The sequence below is a fragment of the Barbus barbus genome (assembly GCF_936440315.1).
Source record: "Barbus barbus genome assembly, chromosome: 2".
NCBI classification, from domain to species: Eukaryota; Metazoa; Chordata; class Actinopteri; order Cypriniformes; family Cyprinidae; genus Barbus; species Barbus barbus.
Window position 1 is genome coordinate 14498690 of NC_136730.1, and position 26927 is coordinate 14525616.

Here is a 26927-nt window from a genome sequence, read left to right on the forward strand (position 1 = left end):
TTGTGGATTGTTTTGGCCTTTCACAGTTTAGCGTAAATGTTTCACAAGATCTCAGGTAAGCGATCTGTAGCCTGATTGCTTTAGGTTTACACTGCCTTTCTTGTTCATAGTTTAAATATCCCAACTTGGATTTAATCAGCCCGACCTTTCTTCTTAAGGATGTTAAGTGCATTCAAACCCAGCTTAACTGGCCACTTAATGAGTCAATTTTAAGAGAGACAGGTGAATGCTTTGTCTAATTTGACTGGCAAAGCTGTGTCTAGTGAATTGCTTTCTTGGTGCCTTTTTGTTTCAACCCACATGGCTAAAATAAAGACGTCCTCATAAGTAAAGTGAGAAGCGTCACGTAACTGAACTGCAGTCAAAACAGCGCATTCAGATTAACAATGTTCAAGGCTTTCTTACGAGAAAAAGGACATTTCACAATATCCTAAAAGATGACAGTAAGAATTTTAGAATGAACTGAAATTACATAGAAATATCAAAAGAAACAGCTCCACTTTTAAGACTTGCCATGTAAAGGATGGTATTTTCTTGCTCATTTTTCTTTCAAAGACGTTTCATGCAACAACAATTTCTTTGAACAATGAAACACATATTTGTTATATGTTCAGTTAAAAAAAGAAGCTTGTTTTACATAGTTTTAAATATACTTCTTTACCAGGGCAGGCACCGTACGCACAAACCAGGTACAGAGGCATGCCACAAACTTGCATTGCTTTTGCATTCTACTATTGGCAGCTGTGATGTCATTGAAGCAGCAAGCTGGTGGGTAGTCCTATTATTTGGTAGACCCCGCCCATCTCACATTCTAAGCCATGCCCACAACTCTCCACACTGCTACTGTGACATCACAGAGGGAGGGAGGTATGGGGATAGTACAAGCTAGAATGGGAAAAAGGCAGCGCAACAAGACTCCGTGGCGCATGCAGAGATGGGGGTGGGGTTAAAGGGTGGGGGCGTAAGGGAGGGAGAGGTCTGGCCCAGGGTTGCAGTCAGATATTCAGATGGGGGTGGGGTTAAAATTGAGGAAAACTGACGGTGTTCATGTTTGTAATTTTTTTTTTTTTTTTTCACTACGTGTTACTTCTATGTATTTTAAATCACATTTAGTTTCTTAACTTTATACAACATTATGTCACAGATGAGGCTCATTGTGGTTTGTATCTCTCCCTGTGCTGGTACTTTGATAGGAGGATAGAGACAGAGAGATTATGGGTATGTCATATATATGTATTCAAACATTTTACATATACATATTGAATAGTTGCAGAATATAAAACCTTATATATTGTTTACTTATACAGTCCCTTTTTTGTAATATTTTTCTAAATTTAGATTTGTGCTCAGTTTAATTTGGTTTTATCAGTTACATTGCTGCTTGAATGAATTTGAGTACACTTGGCGTCTGATTGCATTTGTTTTTGCTTTGTTTGTATTTTAGATACTGCATCGGAGGAGCAATATCAGACTGGGAAGCATGACCACAATTCAGCAACTTTGTAGTAAGTATTTTTCCCCAAACCCAAATTGTGATATTACCCACAAAGTGTACGAAAGTTTAATTAAGTCATTATTAAAGCTTCATCAAATCGGTAAACAAATAGAATCAGTGACAACTGTGTGATGCAGATTATCACAGTATATGAAATGTGTGTACTTTTAGGATCAGATTTCAAGTGAATTTTTTTCTAGATTTCAGAAAAGTGACTTTTCTGTAGCAATTATATCTGTAAACTTTTATGTCAGCCAAATAATGTGTAAAGAAACATCTTTTTCTTTATCGTTCTCTTTAACATGATGAACATTCATGTTTTTCTAGTAATTTCTGACCTTTCTTAATGTTGATAATGTGGCTCAGCACTAGGAACCTGCTTAACAAAACAAATAAAGATTATATTGCAAAGTTGTTATCGTAACCTATTAAACGAGGGATGCTTAGGGATATAAATCACTGGCTTTGTGCATTGGTTAGACACAGTTAAAAAGTCTGTGCTTTGGACTAAAAATTACAATTAGTTGGACTGTTTGACTCCACCAGACTGCTGCTGTTGCAAGTTTCAAACATACTTCCTCATGAGGAAGGTGGCATCTGAAAAGGTGGATCAAACCTTACTTTCCTCCTTCCCTCCAGTTCCGATGTCCACTGGATCATGAACTTTGTTTAAAGTGGTATGTGCTACTCTGTGGATCGGCCTATAGAATGGTTTGGAAAAAAGGTCAGAGGCAGAATTTAGCTGCCTTGATGTGTTTCAAGGGGGAATCTGTCACTGCAAACAAATTTACATTTATATCCAATTAAGATAAACTCATTGGGGCTATTCATTTGTTCATGGTGTCAGGGAAAGATGACCATGAAAAGAAAGAATAAGAGCAAAAACATCCAGTGTGGTCAAAGGAATGAAACAATGATCCCTCAAAAACAATGATCACGAAAATAAGCATAAAAATTTAAATGAATAAAAATAAAGGTTGTAGGAACATATATGACTTTTTTTTTTAAAAAGGCCAAAACATAAATAAATAGGTAGAAGAAGAGGACCGGGTCAGTGGGTGGTTCAGGGTCATTGCCGGCATTGTCGTTTATATTCTATCTTCTGCGCTCATGTTATCTGTCTGTCTCTCACTCTTCATGAAGCTGCAATCGGTACCGGCTGTAGCGAATCTGGAAGAAGAGCCTCTCCAGCAGTGAACGGGTCATCCCAGGCAGCGTGTAGTCCTTGGTCTCTCCCACTCGCCGGAAACCCAAAGACTCGTACAGCTTGTGGGCGGCCATCTTGACTGCAGTTGTTCCCAGAACCACGGCCGAGTAGTTGTTTAACATGGCAAATTCTAGAACACGTCGACCCAGAGCCTTAGCGATGCCTTTTCCACGGAAGTGAGAATCCACTGACATGCGACGGAGTTCCATGGTGTTGTCGTCTTCTCGGCCTTGCGCTGCCACGATGCCCACAACCTGGCCTTGCAAAACTGCCACCCAGAAACAAGAGCCTGTGGAAATCAAAATAAAGAGATTATCAGTTTTGTCTTTAGAGTAAACCTTTGCCAACTATTTGTAAAAGTCTCGTTTTCATTTAAAGTGAAAGAGTAAGACCTTTTTCTGCCCTCTAGGGTCATGCTTACTTCCATCTCAATCTAATATTCATCATAGAATGAGCTGCTTTTCAAAACCTCTCATCGTTAGAACATCAAGCCAATCAAATCATTCAGTTCTAGACAAATTGAAATCCATTTATCTTACATTATATAGAAAATCAATTCAATAGGATAGCCGATGAGAGGCTATTCAAGCTACCTTGCTAATATCCAATAAACGTGCTGCAGTAAAATAGTAAAGCAGAGTTAAAATCTTTTCAAGTATATGTTATATGCATTTAGCACACCTTTCTCACGTGATCAACCTTATGCATTTTACAAACTCTGAAAACAAAGTTATGTTCACCTGGAGATACTGTATAGAGCGATGTGCATTAGTGTTCTGAAATATGAAACCACATTAAAGAGTAACTGTGTAGCAGTCTGTATTTATGGATCATGCCAGTCAAATTCAATTCCAATTGCCCGGAATTACAAAAGCCCAAATGTGCTATTAATAGAATATAACACATGGAAGACACATTTGTGATTAGCTAATTGTTATCTTCATCTTTTAATGTGCAATGGAAAAGCTGTCAAAATGATTTGTTTACAATGTGTTGTTATAGGAAGAGCCATAAAATGTGCACCATCAAATGTATTGAAATGTATTGGTGAGTCCCATGATTGACGTAATTAAAACCTGTTTTTACACGCTCAAGTGCTGATTACATCACCACTGATGACTTGCCTTAATAATTCTCAGAATTCCATGAGTTAGGGGAATTTGGGAAGTGTTTTTGGAATTACCGGATTAAGTGCACTTTTTTCTTGTCGGGTATGTCAACTGTCATCTGCAGGTCAGATCAGGACAGGAGCGGATTATGGTATTTCTAAACTTACACATTGTTTTTCTCATATTAAACAGTGTTTATGCTTGTGAGGCTCAGTTTTGTTCTGCTGAACTAACTTAAATTACTTATGGAGTTGCAGAAAGAAAGGAGATAAATACGGAAAGGGGCAGGACTGTCGCATCTGTCCCACAGAAGCTACAAAGAATACAAATACACAAAGACAGGACTAAGCTCAGGTTTCTCCAAGAAAAAACAAGTACTGTATATGGACAGGCAAAGGTATGTCTAAACAGATGTGCTTTAAATGATGTTATCTTCCATCTTGCATATTAATTGTTAATCATCATAAATGTTATAATCATCTTTATAAGTCTATTAACTTGATACACTCTTTTCTATCTCCCAAGATTAAATCCTCCCTGTTCAACACATTAAACATCTAGTCAACAGTATCTTCTAAAATCAGGAAACTCGTTATGCTGCGTTAGTTGAACATCAAGTAGAAGCACAACATAAAATATATCAAATACTGCATAAGTGTAATATTTATGTAAAAGGAGTTGCAATCTTTCTATGTAAAGTAATACTAAGTTGTAGTTGTAGTCCTAAGAATATCCCTATGCTATGTTGCGACATACTGATATATCACACAGAGAGGTGTGTGTGTGTCATGGCTGCATTAGCTTCGGTGCTGAGGAGCACTATTAATCACCGTGTGACTGAACGTCCTGCTGTACACTCATTAGTTTTACTTCACACACACACACATTTGCACAACCCCCTCCTCAGCTGTCTGATAAATGTTTCACTTGTATATGTGCAAGGCCACTAAAATGGATAAAAATACCATTAGCTAATAATATTGAACATTTTATGATCCAATCAAATCCAGATGGATAAAATTAAAGTCCAATCTCACATTATTTCCTGCTGAATATGCAGTTTCACATCACATTAAGGAAATTAAATGTTTCACAAATACCATTTAATGTTGTCATTAATGACTAGCATAGGTAGCATAACAAATCTGTCTGTGTATTTTCACATATTTAAAGCGTTATCTTCCTAGTGTCTGACAGAAATCCTGTGCCTGCAATGTTATACACCACTCCAAATAAGTGTTTAGTGCATGAAAGAAACATGTAGCTCACCCTGGCAGATAACCCATTTATTTTTTTACCGTTCCCTCCTCAGATGCAGGATTCCACATTAGCATAGCAAGTGAGAAAATCCCTTGGGAGAATTCTTTGTCTGCATGCTGCCACTAAACAAAACTACCATACATACTCGCAGCGGGGCTTTGATTCACACCTTCCCCCATTTCCTGACCCCAGACTTCAATTCTCTCTTTCATTTGATGCAGGACTACATAAGAAGCCTGTATGCAGAGAAACTGTCTACGCCATGGACTAACAACTATTTTTATATAAAGAAATACTTTCATTCAATAAGGATGCATTAAATTTAGAAAAATTAACATGTAAATATATATATATATTCTATTTTAAAATTAAATGTATTCCAGTGATGACAAAGCTGAATTTATAGTAGCCATTACTCAGTCTTCAATGTCACATCATCCTTCAGAAATCATTCTGATATGCTGATTTAGTGCTCAAGAAACATTTATTATTATTATTAAATTTGAAAATGGTAATTGTTTTTAGGATTCTTTAATGAACAAAGTTAATAAGAACAGCATTTATTTGAAATAGACATTTTCTGTAACAAGTCTTTACTGTCACAATTATCAATTAATGCATCCTTGATTAATGAGAGTATTAATTCTTTCTTTTTTGTACAGACCCTTTGAACTTTATGGGAGTGTATCATTTTATGTGACCCTTACGTCATTCTCCAGGGCACGCACAATAGACTTCTAAAGCCAATTCACACAGCACCATGAGACACACACAAAGGGCAACAAACATGTTATTCAGGCTTTGCCGGATCAGTGTGTTACCCTCCGTTATCTTTTGTCTGGTCTTGGAATGTCTGAGTGAATACTGACGCCGGTGGTTTGTGTCTCTCGGTGCAGTGTGAATTGGCTATTATGATGAATTTGTTTTACTGTCTCTAACATGCAGGGATATTTTCTTGTCAACTTATGTGTTGGCATATATTTCTAATAGTGTCTGATGACAGAGCAAATCTGCTTGACTCATTCTGAGTCAGTAGTGTGCGGAAACAGACAGCGCACACAGGTCCAGATCTAATATACGTGTGCACTAGGGGTGTAAAAGAGACCCTTTGAAACTTCAAGCGATGAATTGGAGAGAGCTTTCTGACCAGCAGCATCTGGTTGTTTGGTATGTCAGCTGTTCTGAATATGACCGTGAAGTGTTGCAGCAGAGTTTATCAGCAATAAATGTCTGTCTTTATACTAACGCTGTCTGGGGAAAGCCCATAGAGTAATAAAAGATTTCAGCCACCCAGCACTCAATCTACTCATGCTACTACTATCTGACAAACAATTCCTCTTTCCAAGTGTACTTTTAGTAATATCTGCAGTAATTATTAGTATGTTTACTACTGTATCACAATCACAGACACAGTTTGTCTCTTTACTGTACTGTACTGCTAATTTATCCACTTCAGAAAAGTATTTGCTCAGTTTATCACTAAATTCTATGTTTGTTCTATTTGTGCTTAAAGTTAGTTACAAGAGGAAATTATTTTTTAATTTTGGGGTACATTAAGGATTATAGCTGTAATTCTGAGTTTACCGCAATACAGTTTGTCTCAGCATTTTTCCTACCTTCAATCAATAGGGCCACATGACTCCAAACAGTTATCCTCAAGAGCAGAACTGAGAGAGACTTTCTGCATATTTCATGAGTCTTCCGCATTAAAGCTACACATCAGCTATTCATCCCCTCTTGGACTTCTGAAGTGCAGTATTTAACCTCAGTATCACCGGTACCGATCCTGAGAGTATTTGTTCTGGTGAGATAAATGTTTGATTGGGGAAGCTGGTGCATTGTGGGATATCTATACATTGAAAAAAAAAAATTCTCTCTTCTCAAGTAAAATGTTAATATTTCAGTAATGAAATTTGTAGTTTATAGTGATTAGCATAAATATACTCCCTATCAAGTGCCCAGGTGCTATTTGGCATAAACATGTTTATACATCATACATTATTATATAATAATATATAGTCATTTTTTTAATATATATTAGACTTCAATAATACAATGAACTGCTTATACACCACAGAATCTCCAGACAAACATTAAGTGCATACAATACCATTCAAAAGTTTGCCAATAACATTTTTTTTAATAAATATATATTTTTATTCAGCAAGGACGCATTAGATTGATTAAAAGTGACAGTAAAGACTTATAAGACAGTAAAGACCCCGTCACAAAAAAATTATATTTAGAAAAAAATCTATTCATCAAAGAATCACATATCAGAATGATTTCTGAAGGAACCTTAAATTTATTTATTTTGGACTGTATTTTTGATCAGATAAATGCAGCCTTGTTTTTAAAAGAAATCTTAGAGACTCAAACTTTTGAACAGTAGTTTATATGTATGTCCAGGTTTGGCTATACTTGTGAGGGCCGTATTTTCTTAAAATGTCCTCACAAATGTAGCAAAACTTGTTGAAAACCTAGTTGTGAGGACAATTTTGTGTGAATGTGTGTGCTTGAAATTACATCTTACCTGTGGGTTTCATGTAATATGCCTCAATGTCAGCCATATCAGTATGCAGAGCACAGTCCAGGTAGCTGAGAATGACTTTTCTGCTGTAGTAATAACGTGCACCCATTAGAATAAAGGGTGTGCAGAAGGTCAGTGTGAAGGATTTGGTCATAACATAGCACATTACTATGGAGAAATGGAAGAAAAATAAACGACACCTGTCAGAAAAGAGAATCAAATGTTTGATTTTTGGCAGAGGAGAGACAAACAGACATCAAATGTGCACACACTAGGAGTGTGCAGACACCCTGAGCAGTGAGGTGTAATGCAAAGTAATTACACAGTGTATCCTGTTTAAAAAGAAAAGGGCACTAACTTTATACATTTGTACTGCCTGGAAATTTAATGGGCGCTATAACGGGGCTGTAATTAAACCCAATGAAATCAGAGTATGCGTATGCCGAGGACGTTAACACAAGATGGCGCACTTGAGCACATCTGTCTCGCTGCACCACTGTGCATGTTTCACTTCATGCATTATCCACACACTCCACTGCAACACGATGCGCACTGTTTACTGTCAACACAGACGTGCTTTCAACTCCAGCATACTATAAAATGTGCTCACAAGGTCTTCGCTACTCAAAAATTAGCCTTTATGATTAATATATTTGAGAAACAATTGTCGCACTATGTGTACAGTGATGCAGCGTACTTTCTAAGCGTACAGTATGCACGTTTATGGACACTGTTAAAGCACCTCATTCTTTTCAGCTGTGTGGCATAAGTACATTTTCAGTGTTGCTGTCTAGCCAGATCGCCACTGTGCTCGGTTACACCGCCTGTAGTTGAAAACCACTGAAAATGATTAGTAAACATGAAAAGGAAATAAATCATTACATATTACACGTTATTAATTCTCTGTAAATAAAACGTAATATATAATTCAACAGGCAACAAGCACAACTTCGTGCACTAACAGGAGGCGTATGTGGGGAACGCAGTGCTGTTGCGCGGGATTCATTCATTCATTCACCGGTCCTGCATGCTCTGATCTGCTGCTGCCTTTGTGACTCCTTTACTGATGTTCACTGGGATTTTTTACGGAAAAAAAAGATTTAGTGATTTACGTGCTGAGAAAAAAACAGTTTTTAGCATAAAATGTCTGAATTGACTGGGCTCGTCGTTTTAGTTCGATCCTTTCATTTTAACTTATATATGAACTCAAACAGCTCAGAGCTTATTTTCACATGTTGCAGAAAAACCCGTTACGCTCATCGTATACCCACGGTTTGACCACATACCTGTGAGAAAAGCATAGATAAATTGGGTTCTAGTTTGCTGTTTTAGCCCCCGAAATGCCGAATTGGGTATCCGCTCCATGATTCCCTCGGTGAAGATCCGGCGCACCTCCTTATGGTCTGAACGTTCAAACTCGCGAATAAAAACCTGGTCCCGTTTTTCCACCTTACTCTCGATCACACTGGGAGAAGGCGAAGAAGACGTCCACATTTGCGCGGAGGAAACTATAATTGAATCTTTTTTGGTCCCAGCTATGGCCTCGTGCTCGTCTGCAACGATTTTAGTCTCGCAAACCATTTTGGGAGACGAACAATGCATGCAACTGGCCTGAAATGAACTGAAATTGGGGAGAAAAACAAAAGATGGATGATGGTCTTCTTTGTTATGGAAAGAAAAAAGACTGAAGTACTACTGCAACCCTGAGCTTCCTCACGACCGAGGCTTGCCGGTGCATCACAAGCGGTATTTATAATGCGCCAAAACCGCATTCAGATTCTGGGGTGTGGGTGTTCTCCTCATCTCCCTGATTGGATGCGGCGTCGTGCCACATGACGGCAGTGGGAGGCGAAAGCACCAAAGACACACCGTAACGTGTCTTTTTGAAACAAAGTATTTTTGCCCCCGTCAGTACACCGGCGAAATTCCTCACATGTTTGTGTTTTGGGAGGAGGGTGAACCCACAGCTTCGTATGATGTGCGAGGTGTCGCCATGAACCCCGCGCGCGATTGCAGTATCAGCAACGTCACGGCGATGCTGCGCAACATCAGTCTGCGTGCATCCGCGACACCCGGCCTGGCTGCACATTTTACAGTGCATGTGCAAATATTGACGGGCTTCATCCACTGGCATCTTACCAGCGTGCGCAGGGCTGCGTGTTTTACGCGCGTGTGAGTGACACTTTTACTGCAATGTTACGCTCCGGTTTAAGCTCATCCAGCACACGCCTTTCTTCCTGAGACCCCAGATCCCCATCATGGCCATGTGCGCTAGTCCTAAACGACTTTTGACATATTTGTCGTTAAAGCGCTTATGAATATGAGTAGTCGTGGATGTTTTGCGCTTATGTACAGAATACCGTCGTGTGTAGTGCACAAAAAGCACAATAAAGTATGAGCGACCACTAACAGCAGTTGTCTCATGTCCAAACCTAATGTCGTCTGTCAACTCAAGGCTGTTTCTTCCTTTTGTATTTCTCAAAGGTGCACGCGCAAGAGATATACTTGTATTAGTTATTTAGGTGGCCACTGATATAGATAGGCTATGTGAGACTTTTTGTTTATTTTTGTAAAAGTATGCAATCATTTATTTATTTATTTTTACACGAAAGTCTTGTTTCATGTATAACACGTTTATTGTACATTGAAAATCTCACTACACTGAAATCAAGATAATCCGTTTATAAAAGAATTATGAGAGTAATACCTATGAGATGTGAGATAGGAAACACTTTCTTTGGATTCCCACATGAAGTGCTTGATTTATCTTTTATCTGTTCTTTTTTTTTTTTTACATTTCTATCTCAAGAATAAACTAAATCACCCCTGTTTACATGCCACGTGTCCAGATTACGCCAGTGTCAGTTTTAAACGCCTCGGGTGTTGTCCAGAATAAGGTCGCATTCCAGGCGTAGGCCTATTGTACAGAACTAGTTTAGACTGGATCTCCTCCCGCCCTTACTCTCCCAGCCCCTCCCCCTCTCAGACGAGAAGAGTCGTCTTTTTTCTTAATGTTTGAGCAGTTATACCTTACATGCGCTATAAAGCGAAATCGACATCCCTCAACAATTTAAAAAGCCGGGAAGCGCGGGGTTTATAGCTCTGGGGAAGATGCGGTGTTTTCTCAGCATCAGCATCTGCGTGCACGCGGCCGGTCTGGAGGAGCCAGTGATTGTTATGACTGATGGCCAGGGCCCCCCATGAATGGAAGTGTGTGTGTGTGTGTGTTTGTAAGCACATGCGTTAGTTTGTGATCCAGGATTGGCAAGGGTTGTGATGGTGGGTCAGTGGGTCTTTGAGTAACACTCCTCAATTTTCTACAGGGTGCAGAATTAGCATTGCTCAACATGACTCGTTTCTGCAAAAATGAGTCATGAGTCAATGATAACTCCACTTAGTGTGCCATTCTGTCTTTTAAGTAAGAAATTAGGATTGTGTTTCATACTGTGTGGGATATCAGCGAATGAGAGTCTTCATAACCTTGCTCTTGATAGACACCTCAAAAGGCACAAGAAGATTATCTGGAATTGAGGTTGTTTTGAAAAATGTGAATGGCTGTATTCACATTTTTCACCTTGCTTTCCAGTTGGTCAATATTTACATTGTTCTCTTATTGGTCACCAAGGATGCATTTATTTAATAAAAAATATAGAAAAAACAATAATATTGTGAAATGTTACAATAAAAGATCTATAATTTAATTTTAAAATGCCATTTATTATGTCAATCAAAGCTGAATTTTCAACAGCCATTACTCCAGTCTTCAGTGTCACATGATCCTTCAGAAATCATTCTAAGAAACATTTCTCAAAAAACAGCTGTGATGCCTTATTGAAACTGATACAGGATTTAAAAAAAAAAAATGTTAATTTTTTTTTTTGCTTAGCAGAAAGTTTAAAAGAGCAGCATTTATTTCTTATTAAATCTTTTGTAACATTCTAAATGTCTTTACTGTCACTTTTGATCAGTTAATGTAGCCTTTCTGAATGAAGTCTTACCACAAATTTTTGAATGGTACTGTGTCTTTCTGCAATACATAACACCATTTGTCGTTTGTCAAAATGTGTTTGATGTGATAGGGTAACCTATAAAGACAATATATGTTTATCCTGATTTAAATGTCACTCCTCAAAGCGTTGCCTAACATGGAGAGAGAAAAGACTTTTAGAAATGAGTCTGTTTATCTGTTTATTTCCAAAGAAAAGGCACTGACAAACTACTCTGTTTTACCATTATACCAGTGCATTTATGTATATATTTTAAACAAAAGCTAAACAAAATAGTATGTTTATGCCCTGTCAGTTAATTATTTCAATTATGAACTCTAAATCATTTCATATACAGGTGCTGGTCATAAAATTAGAATATCATGAAAAAGTTGATTTATTTCAGTAATACCATTCAAAAAGTGAAACTTGTATATTAGATTAATTCATTACACACAGACTGATATATTTCAAATGTTTATTTCCTTTAATTTTAACTTTTTCTAATTTTATGACCAGCACCTGTACTTCTTTACGGTAAGTTAACCAATTCAGCTGAACATAACTGATCAGATCTGTTTAATGTGCAATCCTTTTTTGCATTATACATTTATGTGTGTCTGAAATGTCTGGAATTGTTTTGCCTGATTATTTATTCATTAGATTGTTGGACGTCATGTTTGAGCTGCTTTGCCTCACTCTAGATAAAGAATGGAAGAAATGTAATCTGACTTGATTTTTTTTTCTCTTTCTCTTTAATTGTTTGTTTCTTGTCTTTTTGATTTTCAATACAACAATGAGCCAATGTTGGAGTCAGACCAAACAAACTTGTCATGGATGACAACTACAAGTACATTTTTCTGTTGTTGTTTTGTTTTTTTACAGTCTTTCCCTTGCTCCATAAAGTGTTTATTTATTTTGGTAATCATTTATTTCTATTATTTAAAAAATGTATAAGAAATAGTATATTCATAATTATATGCACATACTGATTAACTATAAGAATTCATATTTATATTCATTAACTAATATGTGATTAGCGTAAGATAAATAGAAGTACAGCAGAATAGAAAGGGACTAATACAGATGGGACTGATATTTCTCACAGAGCTTTGCTAGTAACTCATAAAATCAGAGCAAGAGGAAGTGGCAGAATGAGGGAGAGAACTAACCAGCATGTGTTAATAGCCTTGTCCTCTGATCTATCAACTGAACACACACAACCGTGAATGGTGTTCACCCAAAACAACATGGGTCAGGTGAGGTCCTTCCCCCAAGCTGAACCAATGTGACCTTCTTGTGTTGCTTGCTGTAAGTATCATATTTTATTCTCAGGGACTTTATGAGGTTAGGAAAATAGAAAAGAAAAGAGACATGAAAATATTAGGTATTTGTATTAATCCACCAATGCTAGTAATCTTAATTGTTGATTAATCCAATCCAACAAAATTTAGGGGTCAAGAGAAAGTGTCAAATTCAGTCAGTGACAGTTTGGGTGTTTTCCATGTAATCATTTAGCACGGTGGTTCTCAAACTTTTTACAGCAAGTACCACCTCAGAAAATATTTGGCTTTCCAAGTACCACCATTATGACCGAGATTAAAATATAGCACTATGCACAGTTAAAAAAAACGAGTCATCTTTATTCCCAATAAGAATATTTATTATTGTCAGCCAATTAAAACATTGTAAATACACAGTTTGAACATTAACACTGCACCGTGCTTAATTCCAGGTAAATAAAAAAACTTAATTATTAAATAAAAACATCTTATACCTAAAAGTGATATAAAAACTCTACTGTAGACCTACTTCAATGTTAAAAAACTGTACTTAAATAAAGATTAAATGAAAATGTATTGTACTTAACACTTAAGTACAGTTTTTATTTCACTCTTTAAGTAGCTACAATACATTTTCATTTAATCTTTAAGTACAGTACAGTTAATAAAAAGTAAAAAAATAATAACAACAGAGACTGTATGTGCAGCTGCAAGTAACAATCAGGCCACGTGTCCACCAAAGTCAGCTGTGAGTGCTTAAAAGGGCAGCGTAATTATTATTATTATTTATTATTTTTCTTCAGTTTAGACGCTGTGGATGCTATGATATGGGATATCCGCTGAAGTAACAGACAGAAATGTGCTCAGCATGAAAAAGACGCTCCCATTTTAAAGAATTGAAAAAATTTGCTAGCCTTGGAAAAAAAAAAAAACTCTTTGGTGGACACGCGGCCTAATATATATTTAATTCAGAGATTCCTCTGCGTACCACGTACCACACACACTTTTAGAGAACCACTGATTTAGCAGATACTTTCATTAAAAGCATCTTAAAATGTTGACAAGCAGTTTATCATTCAGGAGCCAACAAAAAACAGCAGTGCAATAATGCATTTCAAAGATAAATCAGAGTAGTGCAGAAACTAGAGATTTATAACAGAGAATTAGTAGAGAAAGATTGTACACGTTTAAATTGTGGTAAAGGTAAAGTAGAGGTCATTAGAAAAGGGGTAAGAATTAAGCAGGCTTGTTTTACTGTTTCAAAGCAGAGGTTTTCAAACTGAAGGCACAAAGTAAAAGTTCTGAGAAAAAATAATAGAAATAGTAGAAATATAAAAATCATAAAATATATATATTTGTTAAATTGTGCTCCGTAAAAGAATAGAAAGTCACAAGGGTTGACTCTTTATTGTGGTGATCTAAATGAGTGTTTTTGAGTGTGTGAATTCCATTTTAATCTGTGTGCCTGTGTTTGTTCTGGGATTTCTGATTCTAAAAATAATCCATCTGCATGTGGGTGTGTCCCAGGATGCCCACCATCCGCACACTGTGTCCATTTTCCTCTGGGACTCATGCCTAGTGCCAGGGGCATCAACCACCCAGACACTACTGTCAGCATTGGGACACAGGGTCAGAGAGAAGGAGAGAGAGAGAGAGAGCTGAAGAGTGAGACTGAGAGGGAGGGCAGGAGGAGGAGAGATGGAAACAGGAACAAACCGGATTCTCCATCCTGGAGGAGACAGACAGACAGACAGGTCTGGGAGGGAGGCTTGAGGTTTGTTCTCCTTGGGAAAAAAAAAACAAAAAAACAGAGAGCAACTCTGCTTTTATTTTTTCAAAATCAGCAGGGGTTGTGGAGGTGTCAGCAGATGCATAATGCAACAGGGCGTCACCTCGTGGCAGATCGTCAATTAAGTACCACACACACATTTACAATGTGTGTAATGGGGCAGTCTTTTTTCTTCACACTTAATGCACACTCCATCGTTTCCTCTGCAGACCCCCTGCTCAGAAACTCATTACACCAGAATAGTGTAGTGTCATTCTCGCTTTCTCTCCCTTTCTTGCCTGGAATGGAGGAAAGTGAATATTTCATTATCAGAAATGGCCACATTCTGACCTATTCATAGTTCTGCCTCCTAATGAGTAATTCATTTGAGGCTTCTGCAAAAATATGTATGCATAATTAATGGCTTTTCATCTTTAAGTATTCATGAGCCTCTCACTACACTGGAGAAACGCCCTCCAAGGCCTCTGTGGCTGGTTTGAGATCAGTATTGGCATTTTTTTTTAGTCAGTTTGTTTAGGACTCCAAAGCCATCTTAATTAGCAGTAGTTGACTGTGTTGCTTATTTGCTGGACATTAGGAGTGAAGCTAAAGTTTGATTATAACTGCCCCAAGACCAGTTTCTGTCGTCTTTACTCTGAGCTCATCTATCATAATAAAAGCATAGGTTTATTTTGACCTGATTGATCAATAGATAATCAATCTTCTCTTCCTAAACTAGTTTAATAAACCTGGAGTTGTATATTACAAATATTATTGGTTCTTTGATTAACTTGGTTTAGTTCCTCTTTTCTAAGTTACTCTGGATAAGCATCTGCTAAATGCGTAAATGTAAACAGATTATTTTGATCGAGTATTTGATCGCACAACATTAGAATATAAGTAAAACACAAAATCTGTGTTAATTTGTAATTAAATTCAAAAACTTTTATTCAAATGTGATAAACATGTCTTTCCAAAAGTATATTTTTTCACTTTGATTGAAACATGCAATGATTTATTGTAGGTGTACACTTTTTCTTGAGAGAGCAACTGTTTTCTGCACCTCAATGTGTTAAAAAAACTGCATACTTTTAACTCAGAGTTTTCTTTTACCCTCCTTTAATGAAGAGTGTGCCATCATCAGCTAAAGCACCTTTTCTCTCTCTCTCTCTCTCTCTCTCTCTTTTGCACCACTGTCAATAGTTTGGATGGCTTTACATTGCAGTTTTACACTATAACCGCGGGGGACGTTGCATTCTCTGAATTCCCAAGTTTATTGTTATTGTGTGTATTTTTTCCTTAAAATTTGCTTGCTCTGCAGAGCCGTGTTTTCACACCCCAACGTGAAGTGCTGCATTGCTGCGACAGTTATAATGAACCTTTATATCCTTGCGCCCCCATCTGGTCATTTGATGCGCCACAAGCAAGAGAGCTGCAAACTGCTGGACGTTGAAGCTTTTTAACAGCTGGTAAGGGAATTCAAGTACGAAAAAAAAAATAAGATAGTTTACTGCAGCTGCTGAGTTCAGCTAATCTGGAGAATATCACATATTCACCGATTTTATGGTTAATTGCACTCTTATGGGGGTTGAGATAAAAAGACAAACAGTCTAGTAAAACCTATTAAATAAATGATTTACAACATGAAATACAACACATATGTTTTAATGCACTTTCTCTACACACAAATAGACATCGTTACAGGTGTGATCTTAGTACCAAAGTAATCTCTATAGGAAACCATCTCTTCTTGTTCCACCTTCATAAATCTCATATAAAATTTGAGACTATCACATTACATGCAGGTACTTTTCTAATCATATATCTATCATCTAATAAGCTTACAGCAAACTCTCTAAGACAACGCCTGAAGATCTACATTTAAATTCTGATATTAAAAAAGAAATCTAATATCTGCTTGACTATTGTGACTGTTAATCATATATTTCTAGAACACAAATATAAAAAGCAGTTGAAAAAACAGTGTACTGTGCAAATAATTATGATAAATAATGTGTGCAGTATATTTTGCAGTGCATTGTGCCTGGAGAGTAAACACTTACCCTTTCTCTGTATACACACTTATGGAAAGTTCGATGTATTAGCTGCTGCCATAATATATATGTGCCTCTCAACATTTAAACTGTGGAATGTTGGGTTGTGACTTCTTTAGTCAGGAATGTGTATTTATGATGCTCAATGCACATATTACAATGAAAGATAGAACGCTTCATGTAACATGTGACTGGAAACATGTTTGAGAGAGAGTAAAAGAGTGTGTATGACTGAGAGAGCAGGTAGTATCCTTTAGTTATATAAAGATTTGTATGTCTAAGTGCAGTGTGTACGGCTGGTTTTTTAGCGCAGGCTGCTGGCAGGCATGCAGTCACACAGTGCCCTCCTCTCGGCCCTCAGCACCAAATTCTCCGTCTGAAAACATGTGAGACATAACAAAGCAAAAGTCAAGCCCTCAGGTGTCTGTCTCTAAAATTTCTGAAAGATGCTTCATTGACAAGATCAATAATTACATTAACCTTTTCCACAGCTTGATTCCTTACTTGCTAAAATTACAGAAGCCGACATGAAAGCAGGGGTCTGCAGTAGGGTGTCTGTGACCCCCCCAGGGGGACCACAGTGATAGAGTGATTATGTTTGGCTCTCAAATGAATTCTTGTTATAATGTAAAAGCTGAAGTTAAAAGGGTAAATGTCAACTAGATGTTTTACTGTCTGTCCCACATTAGAATAAATATATAATTAGGGTTAACAAATCATTTGTCGTAGTCCATCAAGGGGTCCTTGGCCTGAAAAAGACTGCACTGAATGGCTTTATGTCTCAATTGTCTCCCGGTGAACAATCTTACCCGTGAGTCTAAATTGAAAGCTGTTTTCTTCAGGTCTTGCAAGGCTCTCTGCATGAACTCGAATGCATGACAGTCAACACATGGCCGGCCTATTGAACAAAAATGTAAAAACTATTAATAAAAGCTATAACAGTATATAAATGTTGCTAAAATAACACTGTATCTTATCATGCAGAACACCAAAGCCTATCCAAGGACTACATGTTATAATGACATATGCAATGATACATTCTTGTTGTGCACACGTCTATAAAAGCATGCAGTCTTACTCTCAGCGGGAATGACCGTCCCTGATTCCTCGGCCTGAACGGGTTTGAAACAGAGGAGCTGGGTCAGTACCAGCAGCATCACCGTCGCCAGAGCTCCGCTTGACCTCATACTGTCGCGCAGCATCACCGTACACACAAAACCTGCAAAATCACAACACAGACACAGATACAGGAGGAGGAGCAATGCGCTAATATTCAGTCATTTAACAGACGCCTTTTATAACTAGGCCTTATATAAGACAATCCAACAAAAGCGCAAATAAGATACTGTCGAGCATCATATGTGTGCTTTATTTTAGCTTTGTCTTTGTACAGCTAAAATATGGTCATTTCCAAAAAATACAGATCCCACTCATGTACTAGATATAATTAAAGCGGAACCGAGCTAATTTGCATTACCTGTAGTCTCTGATAAAGACAGTAGTACCGTTAGTCAAACCACCGCCCTCCTATTCAGCACGCAGTTTCGTTGCAGAATGTCGATTGCGTTTTTGAGGTCTATTGTCCTTCGCGGAGCACCGTAGGATGGAGTCCAAAATATCTTTACGCCCAGGCAACGTTTTTATCTCTGATTGGCTACCGCAGGTCACATGGCTTCCAGCCTTACTCTTTTTAAATGTAGTAATGTATGTTTAGATTTTTATTACTACTTGAAAACAGCTTTTTAACACATTTTATTAGATGTTTCAATAACATTTTTGATAGATAGATAGATAGATAGATAGATAGATAGATAGATAGATAGATAGATAGATAGATAGATAGATAGATAGATAGATAGATAGATAGATAGGCTTTTTTGTTAAACAAAATACTAAGATTGAATTGCAACTCAAAGAAGAGGATGTTTTATTTTTTATATTGTTGACTTAAACATTTGGTATATAATGAATTTACTAATTATATAGAAACTTTTTCATTCACAAATGTAAAAGGGCAGTGAAAAAAACTGATTTTAAAAATAGAAATAGGTCACTACCTGTATACATTAAAAGAAACAAGGTAAAAAAAAACCCTGTAAATTATTTTAAAGCCTTAAATCTATCAATTGAATAATTTGTAACTATTTTTATGGACATGGGAGTTTCTTACTGCTTTTCCTATTTTATTATTTTTTAAATTGTCTTTGTTTATTATTATACTTATTTTGATGTAATTTATGTTATTGCCCTTGTATGTTCGTTGTTATAAAGATTCCAACAAAAACGAAAAAAAGATAGATCTGTTCTGTTTTTGATCAATGTATTCTATTGGCTTAAGCGTATATTTTTTGAACAAATTTCACATTCATAAATGCATGGTTACTAATACAAAAATGGAAACTAATGAAGATCAGAATAAGAAACAAAAATTAAATTAGTCATAAAAGCAAAATGCCCTAATTTGGATTTCAGAAATAAATAAATAAATTAGCATGCATTTCATTATTATTAATCATCAACTACAAATAAAAAAACAAGTTAAAAAAACACATATGCCAAGAGATTATAGCCAAGTGTTCATACATTGCCAGCGCCAAAATAAAATAAAATAAAAACGAGATAAATAGAAAAATGTACATAAATCACTTAAAACTCAGATAACATACTGACCATATGTTTTTGTAAAAGTTTCTCTCTGGCTGTGGTCACACGGGTCCTAGCGCGCATTGGTGCGTGTGTGTGTTTTCTTAGGTAGCCTGTTAAAATGCCCGATCTCATTATTCGTCTTTTTCCAAGATGGCGTCGATGAGGGAGAGCGACACCGGCCTGTGGCTCCACAACAAACTAGGATCGACAGACGAGCTGTGGACACCTTCGAGCATCGCTTCTCTACTCACCGTGTCGGTCATCGACAACATACGGCTGTGTTTCTCCAGTCTGTCGCCTCCGGTGAAGCTGAAACTCTTGCTGGGGATGCTGCACCTCCCGCGCAGGACCGTGGATGAGGTGCGACTCGTTGCCTCTGCTGCTGCTGCTGCACATAAACTCTCCTCACTTCCGAGCCTGGCATGCTTTATTGGGGTGGCGTGTTGTTTATTAGCAGTAGTTGTGTGACATGTTGCTGACACGTATGTGTTGCATGTGTAATAACATGGCTTCCAGCATGAGACCCCTGCAGCTGCTATCTCCAGCACAGCTCAGCTCAGTCTTCATCCTCTGGGCTTGAGCTAACTCGATAGCCTCCTTTATGTAAACATGCTGTCAACTTTTGGAGTGTTATTGCCGTGTTGTTTTAATGGAGCTTATATATTGTGCTTCGAAAACGTAGCATGGTAACTATAGTTTCCACCAAAATGCCACAGTTAACGTTAGTGCAGTCATTGTTAGTTCTGTAAAACTGTGGTAACTTTGCATAAACTACTAAAAAATGTACAGTAGTTTTTCACGGAAACTGTTTTTGCGGTGCTTTATTGGCATGTTTGTTTTACATACAGTATTGCCAAAGCATTATTAGTAATGCCAAAAAAGCAATATTCGATATTACAATAAAATAGTATTAAAATAAGGTGATAAGTAATTATTAAAATCTAAATATTTTATCTAAACAAACAACAACGAAAATCTGTCAAATATGTAACTTATGTGTATAGTCTTTTATTGTATCCATTGATTTGATCACTTTCTGAAGAAACAAATCCGTCTTTACTCGAACAAAAACACATTCATATATGCTGCGGGCAGAACTTTGTTTTTTGTGGCCTGTATAAAGAGTTTTACTTTCCCTAACAAAATACAAAAAATAGGAAATCATGTTTGCAGTGATTCTAAAGCTAAACTTGAAAATACTGTCTGTGATGTTGTTTTAGTGAGTTTCATTTGCTAACATATTTATTGGCTTTTATGGGCAAATGCATGGAGTGATAAAGCAAGCTTCCATTTACATTTTCCAACTTAATAAATTGAAAAAAAAAAAATTGGATTTATGGTAAAAAAAATATATATATATTTAAGGTTTCCTTCAAATGTGTTCCGCTATTTTAATCCATTGTTTCATTAAATTAGTCTGGAATCCTGTCTTGATTCTCTCTGTGTGTTTTGCCTCAGGGCACTAAGAAGGAAGGAAATATACAATTAAATTAATGTCTTTATTGTTCCCTTATATTCCAGATGAAGGAGGCTCTGTCAGAGATCATTCAGCTGGCCACTGTGGACTCTGAGCCGTGGGTGCTAATGGTGGCCGACATCCTGAAATCATTTCCAGAGACCGGCTCACTAAACCTGGACCTGGAGGAGCAGAACCCTAATGTGCAGGACATACTTGGAGAGCTGCGTGAGAAAGGTTTGTCTGAAATCAATGATTGCGGTATTAGAAGAGGGTCAAAGGCTTAATATTTGTCTTTTCTGGTTGCTGATGTTTTCACATAAAAAAAAACAGAACTACACACAAGATTTGTTCTTGTCTAGGTCCAGATATATCTCTAGCCTTGAGAATTTTGGTTACATATTAGGGAATAGGGATGCACATTTTGGTTAGTTTGACAGCTCATTGTAAATAGACCTATGTGTGTCAGACAGACGACTTTGATGGGTGCACTGTCTGTCTCACCATGTGTGTCATGTTTTAAAGACAGTCTGTCTAGTTAAAAATTAAGTTGTGTTCTGAGCACTATATTACTGCCCTGGACTAAAAATCACCTTGTACTCTTTTTATTAACTGACTGCAAAGGGCTGTCCAAAATTCCTTTGTTACCAATAGCAATATTAAAACTGCAATATTTATATCTTAAAATCAATGTTTTTTTGATTGATCATTGCCCATTATTATTACTCTATATTAATGTACCGATAAGTGACCAAATCTAAATAGACTCTACACTTATTGTGGTTGTCTGGGATTGTTTGTTTGGGTTCTTGTTGGCTTTTGAGAGCTAGCTTAGCCTTTGATGACTATTCTCACGGAACTGTCACTTGTAAGTGCATATGCGCTTTTGTAAGAAAGGATCTGCTGAGACTTACTGTTGATGTTTGCACCTTTGTCCAGTAATTGAATGTGAAGCTTCATCCATGTTGCCTCTGGAGTGTCAGTATCTGAACAAGAGTGCTTTGACTACGCTGGTGGGGCCACTCACTCCACCCATCAAGCACTTCCAGCTCAAGAGGAAACCCAAGAGTGCTACGCTCAGAGCTGAGCTGCTTCAGAAATGTAAGTGTGTTTATGAATTCTTTGTGCCAGAACAACTGTGTTTTTCTTTTAAAGTACGGATTCATTCAAGTCTTTTAAAATGAGTTTATCATACTGTTTGTGTGATGATTGTCATGTTTGTTGTCACTGTTTATTATTCATTATATTTGTTTTAAAGCCACAGAGACTGCCCAGCAGTTAAAGAAAACTGCAGGAGTGCCATTCCACTCCAAAGGAAGAGGTCTAGTGAAGAAGATTGACACCACAAGTAAGATTTATATGTATACACAGTGGCCCCAAAAAGTATTTGGATTGGGGGGGGGGGGGGGTGTATGAATGTCATAGCATCAGATAGCAATAACATCAAAAGTTAGGTCATAGGTTTGATATCTTTTTCCATTAGTAGAAGATGTCCATCGATAAAATGATGATTTTGAGGACTTCATGACATCCACTAAAATAGAACTAGTTGGTTAAAAGTTGTATTTTTTAAATTTAGTTTTGCATTACTGTTCAAAAGTTTTGGGTAATTTTTTCAAAGAAACTAAAACTTTTATTCAGCAGAAACAACTTAAACTAATCAAAAGTAACAGTAAAGACATTTCTAAAGTAAAATAAATTCTGTTGTGCTGAACTTTCTATTCATCAAAGAATCCTGTAAAACATTATCAAAGTTTCCACAAAAATAGTAATCAGCACAACTGTTTTTAACATTGATATTAATACAAAATATTACTTTGGCACTACATCAGCATATTAGAATGATTTATGGATCTTATGACTCTGAAGACTGGAGTAATGTCTGCTGAATATTTAGTTTTATAAATAGAGGAACAACTTATGTTTTAAAAAAACATATTTTAAGGACTGTTTTATTTATAAAAATATTTTACAATAATACTGTGTTTTTTTAATCAAAATAAATGCAGCATTGCTGAGCATAAGAAACTTACCGAACCCAATCTTTTGAGCAGTAGTGTACATATGTTCTCTTAACAACCCACAAGATTTCTAATAAGGATTGTCTGTCATCTTTCAGCGCCTCTGAAGGGCATTCCCAAAGCACCATTCCGCAGCCCTACCACCCCAAGCATGTTCAGCCCTCCCAGCAACAGAACCCCTATCGCCCCTGCCCGCACACCCCTGCGCAAGGAACGGGGAGTCAAGGTAACTGTCCGGCAATGCCCAGTTATGAAATCACTAAAAAACATGGGTAAATATAATACAATTTATCCTTTACTAAATGGTTAAGAGCAAATAGTTGTCACCGGTGATACATGGATTTATAAATCGTGAATGGAATTTTACCTTCTTAGTATGGATGTCATCTCTCTGCTTTATACTGTCAGGTTATGTGATTGTGAGTTTTCTTGCAGTTGTTGGATATATCCGAGTTGGATATGGTAGGAGCTGGCAGAGAAGCTAAGAGGAGAAGAAAGACTTTGGGTAAGTTTAAGAAGATTGTTTAGTTACGTAGACCCTGCACCTTTGAACTGACTGACTTAAAGGCCAGCCCACTCTCCTCTGTGCAGTACATTTTAGTTATAATGTTTTTTTGGCCTTGTTCAGACACAGAAGCTGGAGAGAAGGCAGCCAAAGAAGAGGCGGTGGTGGAAAACGCAACACCAGACTATGCAGCAGGCCTGGTGTCCACACAGGTAGTTTTGGTAATCTTTTTAGCCATATGATGAATGCTTTAAATGTAAGTCAGAACAAAACTCAAATGGATTTCTCTGCTCTTTTAAACAGAAACTTGGGGCGCTAAACAATGAGAGCACCCTACCATCAACCAGCTACCTTCCCGCCACCCCCAGCATGGTTCCTTCCTCGTCTTATATTCCCAGCTCAGAAACACAGCCAGGTGAGCCACTGAAAGATGCAGGATGGGATGAATGCAAAGAAATTATCTACAGTAGAAAATGTATTAATAAGACACAACAAATAATCACATATTAACAGGAAGCCAAGCTAAATGTGAGCTCAAAGTCTTCTCAACCCTAATTTTTTGTCTTCATATTTAGCAAATGCGGGTGGTTCAGGGCGTGAAACTACAAACCGGCAGTCAGAGGAGTCGACCGCCCCAAGTGCCGCTTCTGCTTCATTACCCGGCCAGTTTAAACAGCGGCCGCCCATGTATAATGCCAGCACTGCCAGTCCCACGGCCCCCACCTCACCCACTACGCCAACCAGCACGCCCACCAACAATGCCCCGCCCCCCGCCGCCACAGCAGCACAGCCAGACATGTCCACGCAGCCGCCCACCACTGCAGCCCAGCCTGCACCCACGCCAGCACCCCCACAAACCCAACCGAAAAAGAACCTGTCGCTCACGGTAAAAAACCTCTCTGGTTCATGGATATGATAATGATATTTTACTGGACTGTTCTGCTTTCTTTAAATGTTAGTAGACAGTGCCTTTATTTGGAAATTAATAGTTCATTAATAGTTGTTTTGAGAAAATTGTAGAATTGCAGAAGAATTGTAGAATTGTAATTTTTTTGCCCTTAATATAGGCTTTGATCCTGAGAATGACAATGAATTTGACATTCAAAAGTTAGGGTTTATGCAAAAAAAAAATTTGAAAGAAGTCTCTCATGCTTATCAAGACTGCTTTTAATTGGGTGATAATACAGTAAAAACAGTAATATTGTGAAATATTATTTGAATTTAAAATAACCGTTTTCCCTTAAAATATTTTTAAGTCACTTATTCCTGTGAAAGCGAAGCTGAATTCTCAATCAGTGTCACATTATCCTTCAGAAAACATTCTGATATGCTGATTTGGTTCTCAATAATTTTTCTTAATCTTAAAAACAGTTGTGCTACTTTTTATATATATTTTAATATTTTACAGTATATTTTCGTATTTTTATGGTGATACTTTTTTTCTCAGATTGTTTTGATGAATAGAAAGAACAGCATTTTTTAAAATAAAATTATTTTGTTATTAATGTCTTTAGTGTCAATTGTGATCAATTTAATGCATCCTTGCTGAATAGAAGTATTCATTTTAGTCATAGTAACCTCAAACTTTGGAATGATAGTGTACAGTCTATGAAGTTTAATTTTTATCTTGCATGTTTGGTTCCCCACAGAGAGAACAGATGTATGCTGCGCAGGAAATGTTCAAGACTGCAAACAAAGTTACACGGCCCGAAAAAGCCCTCATCCTGGGCTTCATGGCAGGATCTCGAGGTATTACGGGTTTGATTTTACCTGATTTTTATTTCTTTCTTTTAACTTACTGTACCTCTATTTTCTAAATGACCCTGCTAATGTTTGTCTGTCTCTTCCTCCCAACAGAAAACCCCTGTCCAGAGCAGGGTGACATCATTCAGATCAAACTGAGCGAGCACACAGAAGTACTGCCTAAAGCGGACGGAACCGGCAGCACCACCATGCTGGTGGACACAGTGTTTGAGATGAACTACTCTACTGGGCAATGGACCCGCCTCAAGAAATACAAACCCATAACCAATGTCTCCTGAGGAGGACGGGTTAACAAACACACGCACACTTGCTCAGCGCATTTACATAGACGCATATGTATACATTCACACACCCCTCTTCAACGGCAACTGAGGAGTGCTTTAAAATACAAATTTCATGTACATGCGCTGTACATATTTACGGGCCAAATTCTGAGGTGTATTGGGAATATGCGCTAGTGAATTTCTGAATGTTGGTTTCAGACAGTTGAAACGGACTTCCTGTGTGGTTGACCTCATGTCCTATCTCTGTTCCTGCGTTGCCAAAGACAGGAACCTCTTATAAGACAGCTGTTTTCTTTATCTTTCTGTTAATGTTTGTATCGTCTCTCATTTTTAGGCCCATTTCAGATTTCGTAGTGTCTGGGAAATGAGGTGAAATTGAGTTTGTCTTAACCTACTTTTGATTGACACGTTATTAAGAGATCTTAAAAGGGTACAAACATACTATTACAGTGTCCTATCAACAAAACAAAACAAAAAAATCTGTCCATGTGTTTTCACACTGAGAATGTTTAAAATGTTTTCAAGTTCCTCCTTGGACTGAAAAAAAAGAAATGAAAACAATAAACAGTGTAAAACAGGTTATTTTCTGTTTAGTACTCTTCAAGAACCTTATTTTTTTTTTAAAGGAGGAAATAAATGAAAACGTGTCCAGTTTTGAATGAGTCGTTTGCTGAAGCTTTAGTGTAAATAATGTTGATTTATATTGCACTGCACAACCACAATTGAATCACTGCCTTTCTAACAACCTTCTAGTTGTTGCTAGTTGCTATTTTCACATTTTATCTGTGCAAAAGTCTGAGACACAAATTTTGAACAGATGTTAATGACATGGGTGGTGATGTATAAATTCTGAAACTAGTCATCTTTGGTACAAAACAGTTTTTCTGAAGACAGTTTTAGGTTACATTCAATATGCAATAGCAATAACAGTAGCTATGTATTTTTTTAATCGAGTAAAAATGTGTTTGACTGTCTCACTTTGACTACTACTAATGACAGGGTCTTACAAGAACACTTTACAATATAAAAATACCCTAATGACAACATTCAGCACATCTGCTGCAGTTTCATTTTCGTTTGGCTGAAATCAGGTAGGATGCAAATGACTAGTTAAAAAAGCCCTAAAGCATTTTTCTCTTGTTCATATTTGTTAATAGATCTGCTTGTATAGATCTGCTAAAATGATTACACTATTTTGCAAGTCATGTCTATATACTGACTAAAAACAGACCATATCTTTCTAACCGCTTCTTAAAGGGATAGTTCACCCAAAAACAATTTCTGCCATCATTTACTCATGTCGATTCAAATATTTATGACTTACTTTCTGCTGTGGAACACAGAAGATATTTTGAGTAAAGTTTTTTTTTTGTCCATTCAATGGGCACCAAAACTGTTTGGTTACCAGCATTCTTCAAAATACCTTTTGTGTTTCGCAGTAGAAAGTTCTACATGTTTGGAACAATATGAGAGTGAGTACATGATGACTGAATTTTTGGGTAACTATCCCAGTTGAAATCAGCTGGATGAAGCAGTGTTGGTTGAGATTGTCTATTTAC

At 37.2% G+C, this 26927-nt stretch overlaps 3 protein-coding genes across 4 annotated transcripts; 1 reads left to right on the forward strand and 2 right to left on the reverse strand.

The window, feature by feature from the left end:
• Positions 1-1074: 1074 nt before the first annotated feature.
• Positions 1075-9641, reverse strand: LOC306886078 (N-acetylaspartate synthetase-like). Its single transcript, XM_079442950.1, has 3 exons — positions 8888-9641; positions 7605-7769; positions 1075-2991 (listed from the first exon to the last, which is right to left on the reverse strand). The coding sequence occupies exons 1-3, from the start codon at positions 9201-9203 to the stop codon at positions 2624-2626; spliced, it is 849 nt and encodes a 282-aa protein (XP_079299076.1). The 5' UTR covers positions 9204-9641; the 3' UTR covers positions 1075-2623.
• A 6646-nt stretch (positions 9642-16287) lies between these two features.
• On the reverse strand, positions 16288-19915 carry LOC306886140 (NELL2-interacting cell ontogeny regulator 1-like). 2 transcript variants are annotated; one of them, XM_079443041.1, is made up of 4 exons: positions 19363-19915; positions 17771-17911; positions 17502-17590; positions 16288-17068 (listed from the first exon to the last, which is right to left on the reverse strand). In XM_079443041.1, the coding sequence occupies exons 2-4, from the start codon at positions 17892-17894 to the stop codon at positions 16997-16999; spliced, it is 285 nt and encodes a 94-aa protein (XP_079299167.1). In that variant the 5' UTR covers positions 17895-17911; positions 19363-19915; the 3' UTR covers positions 16288-16996. The 2 variants fall into 2 exon arrangements, with proteins under 2 accessions (XP_079299167.1, XP_079299166.1); XM_079443040.1 differs by lacking the exon at positions 19363-19915 and adding an exon at positions 18170-18270.
• On the forward strand, positions 19416-26336 carry LOC306885984 (negative elongation factor A-like). Its single transcript, XM_079442827.1, has 11 exons — positions 19416-19698; positions 20860-21031; positions 21734-21895; positions 22053-22142; positions 22914-23041; positions 23251-23320; positions 23444-23532; positions 23624-23735; positions 23896-24206; positions 24970-25069; positions 25178-26336. Exons 1-11 carry the CDS (start codon positions 19489-19491, stop codon positions 25360-25362), a joined length of 1629 nt encoding a protein of 542 aa, XP_079298953.1. The 5' UTR covers positions 19416-19488; the 3' UTR covers positions 25363-26336.
• Positions 26337-26927: the final 591 nt, after the last annotated feature.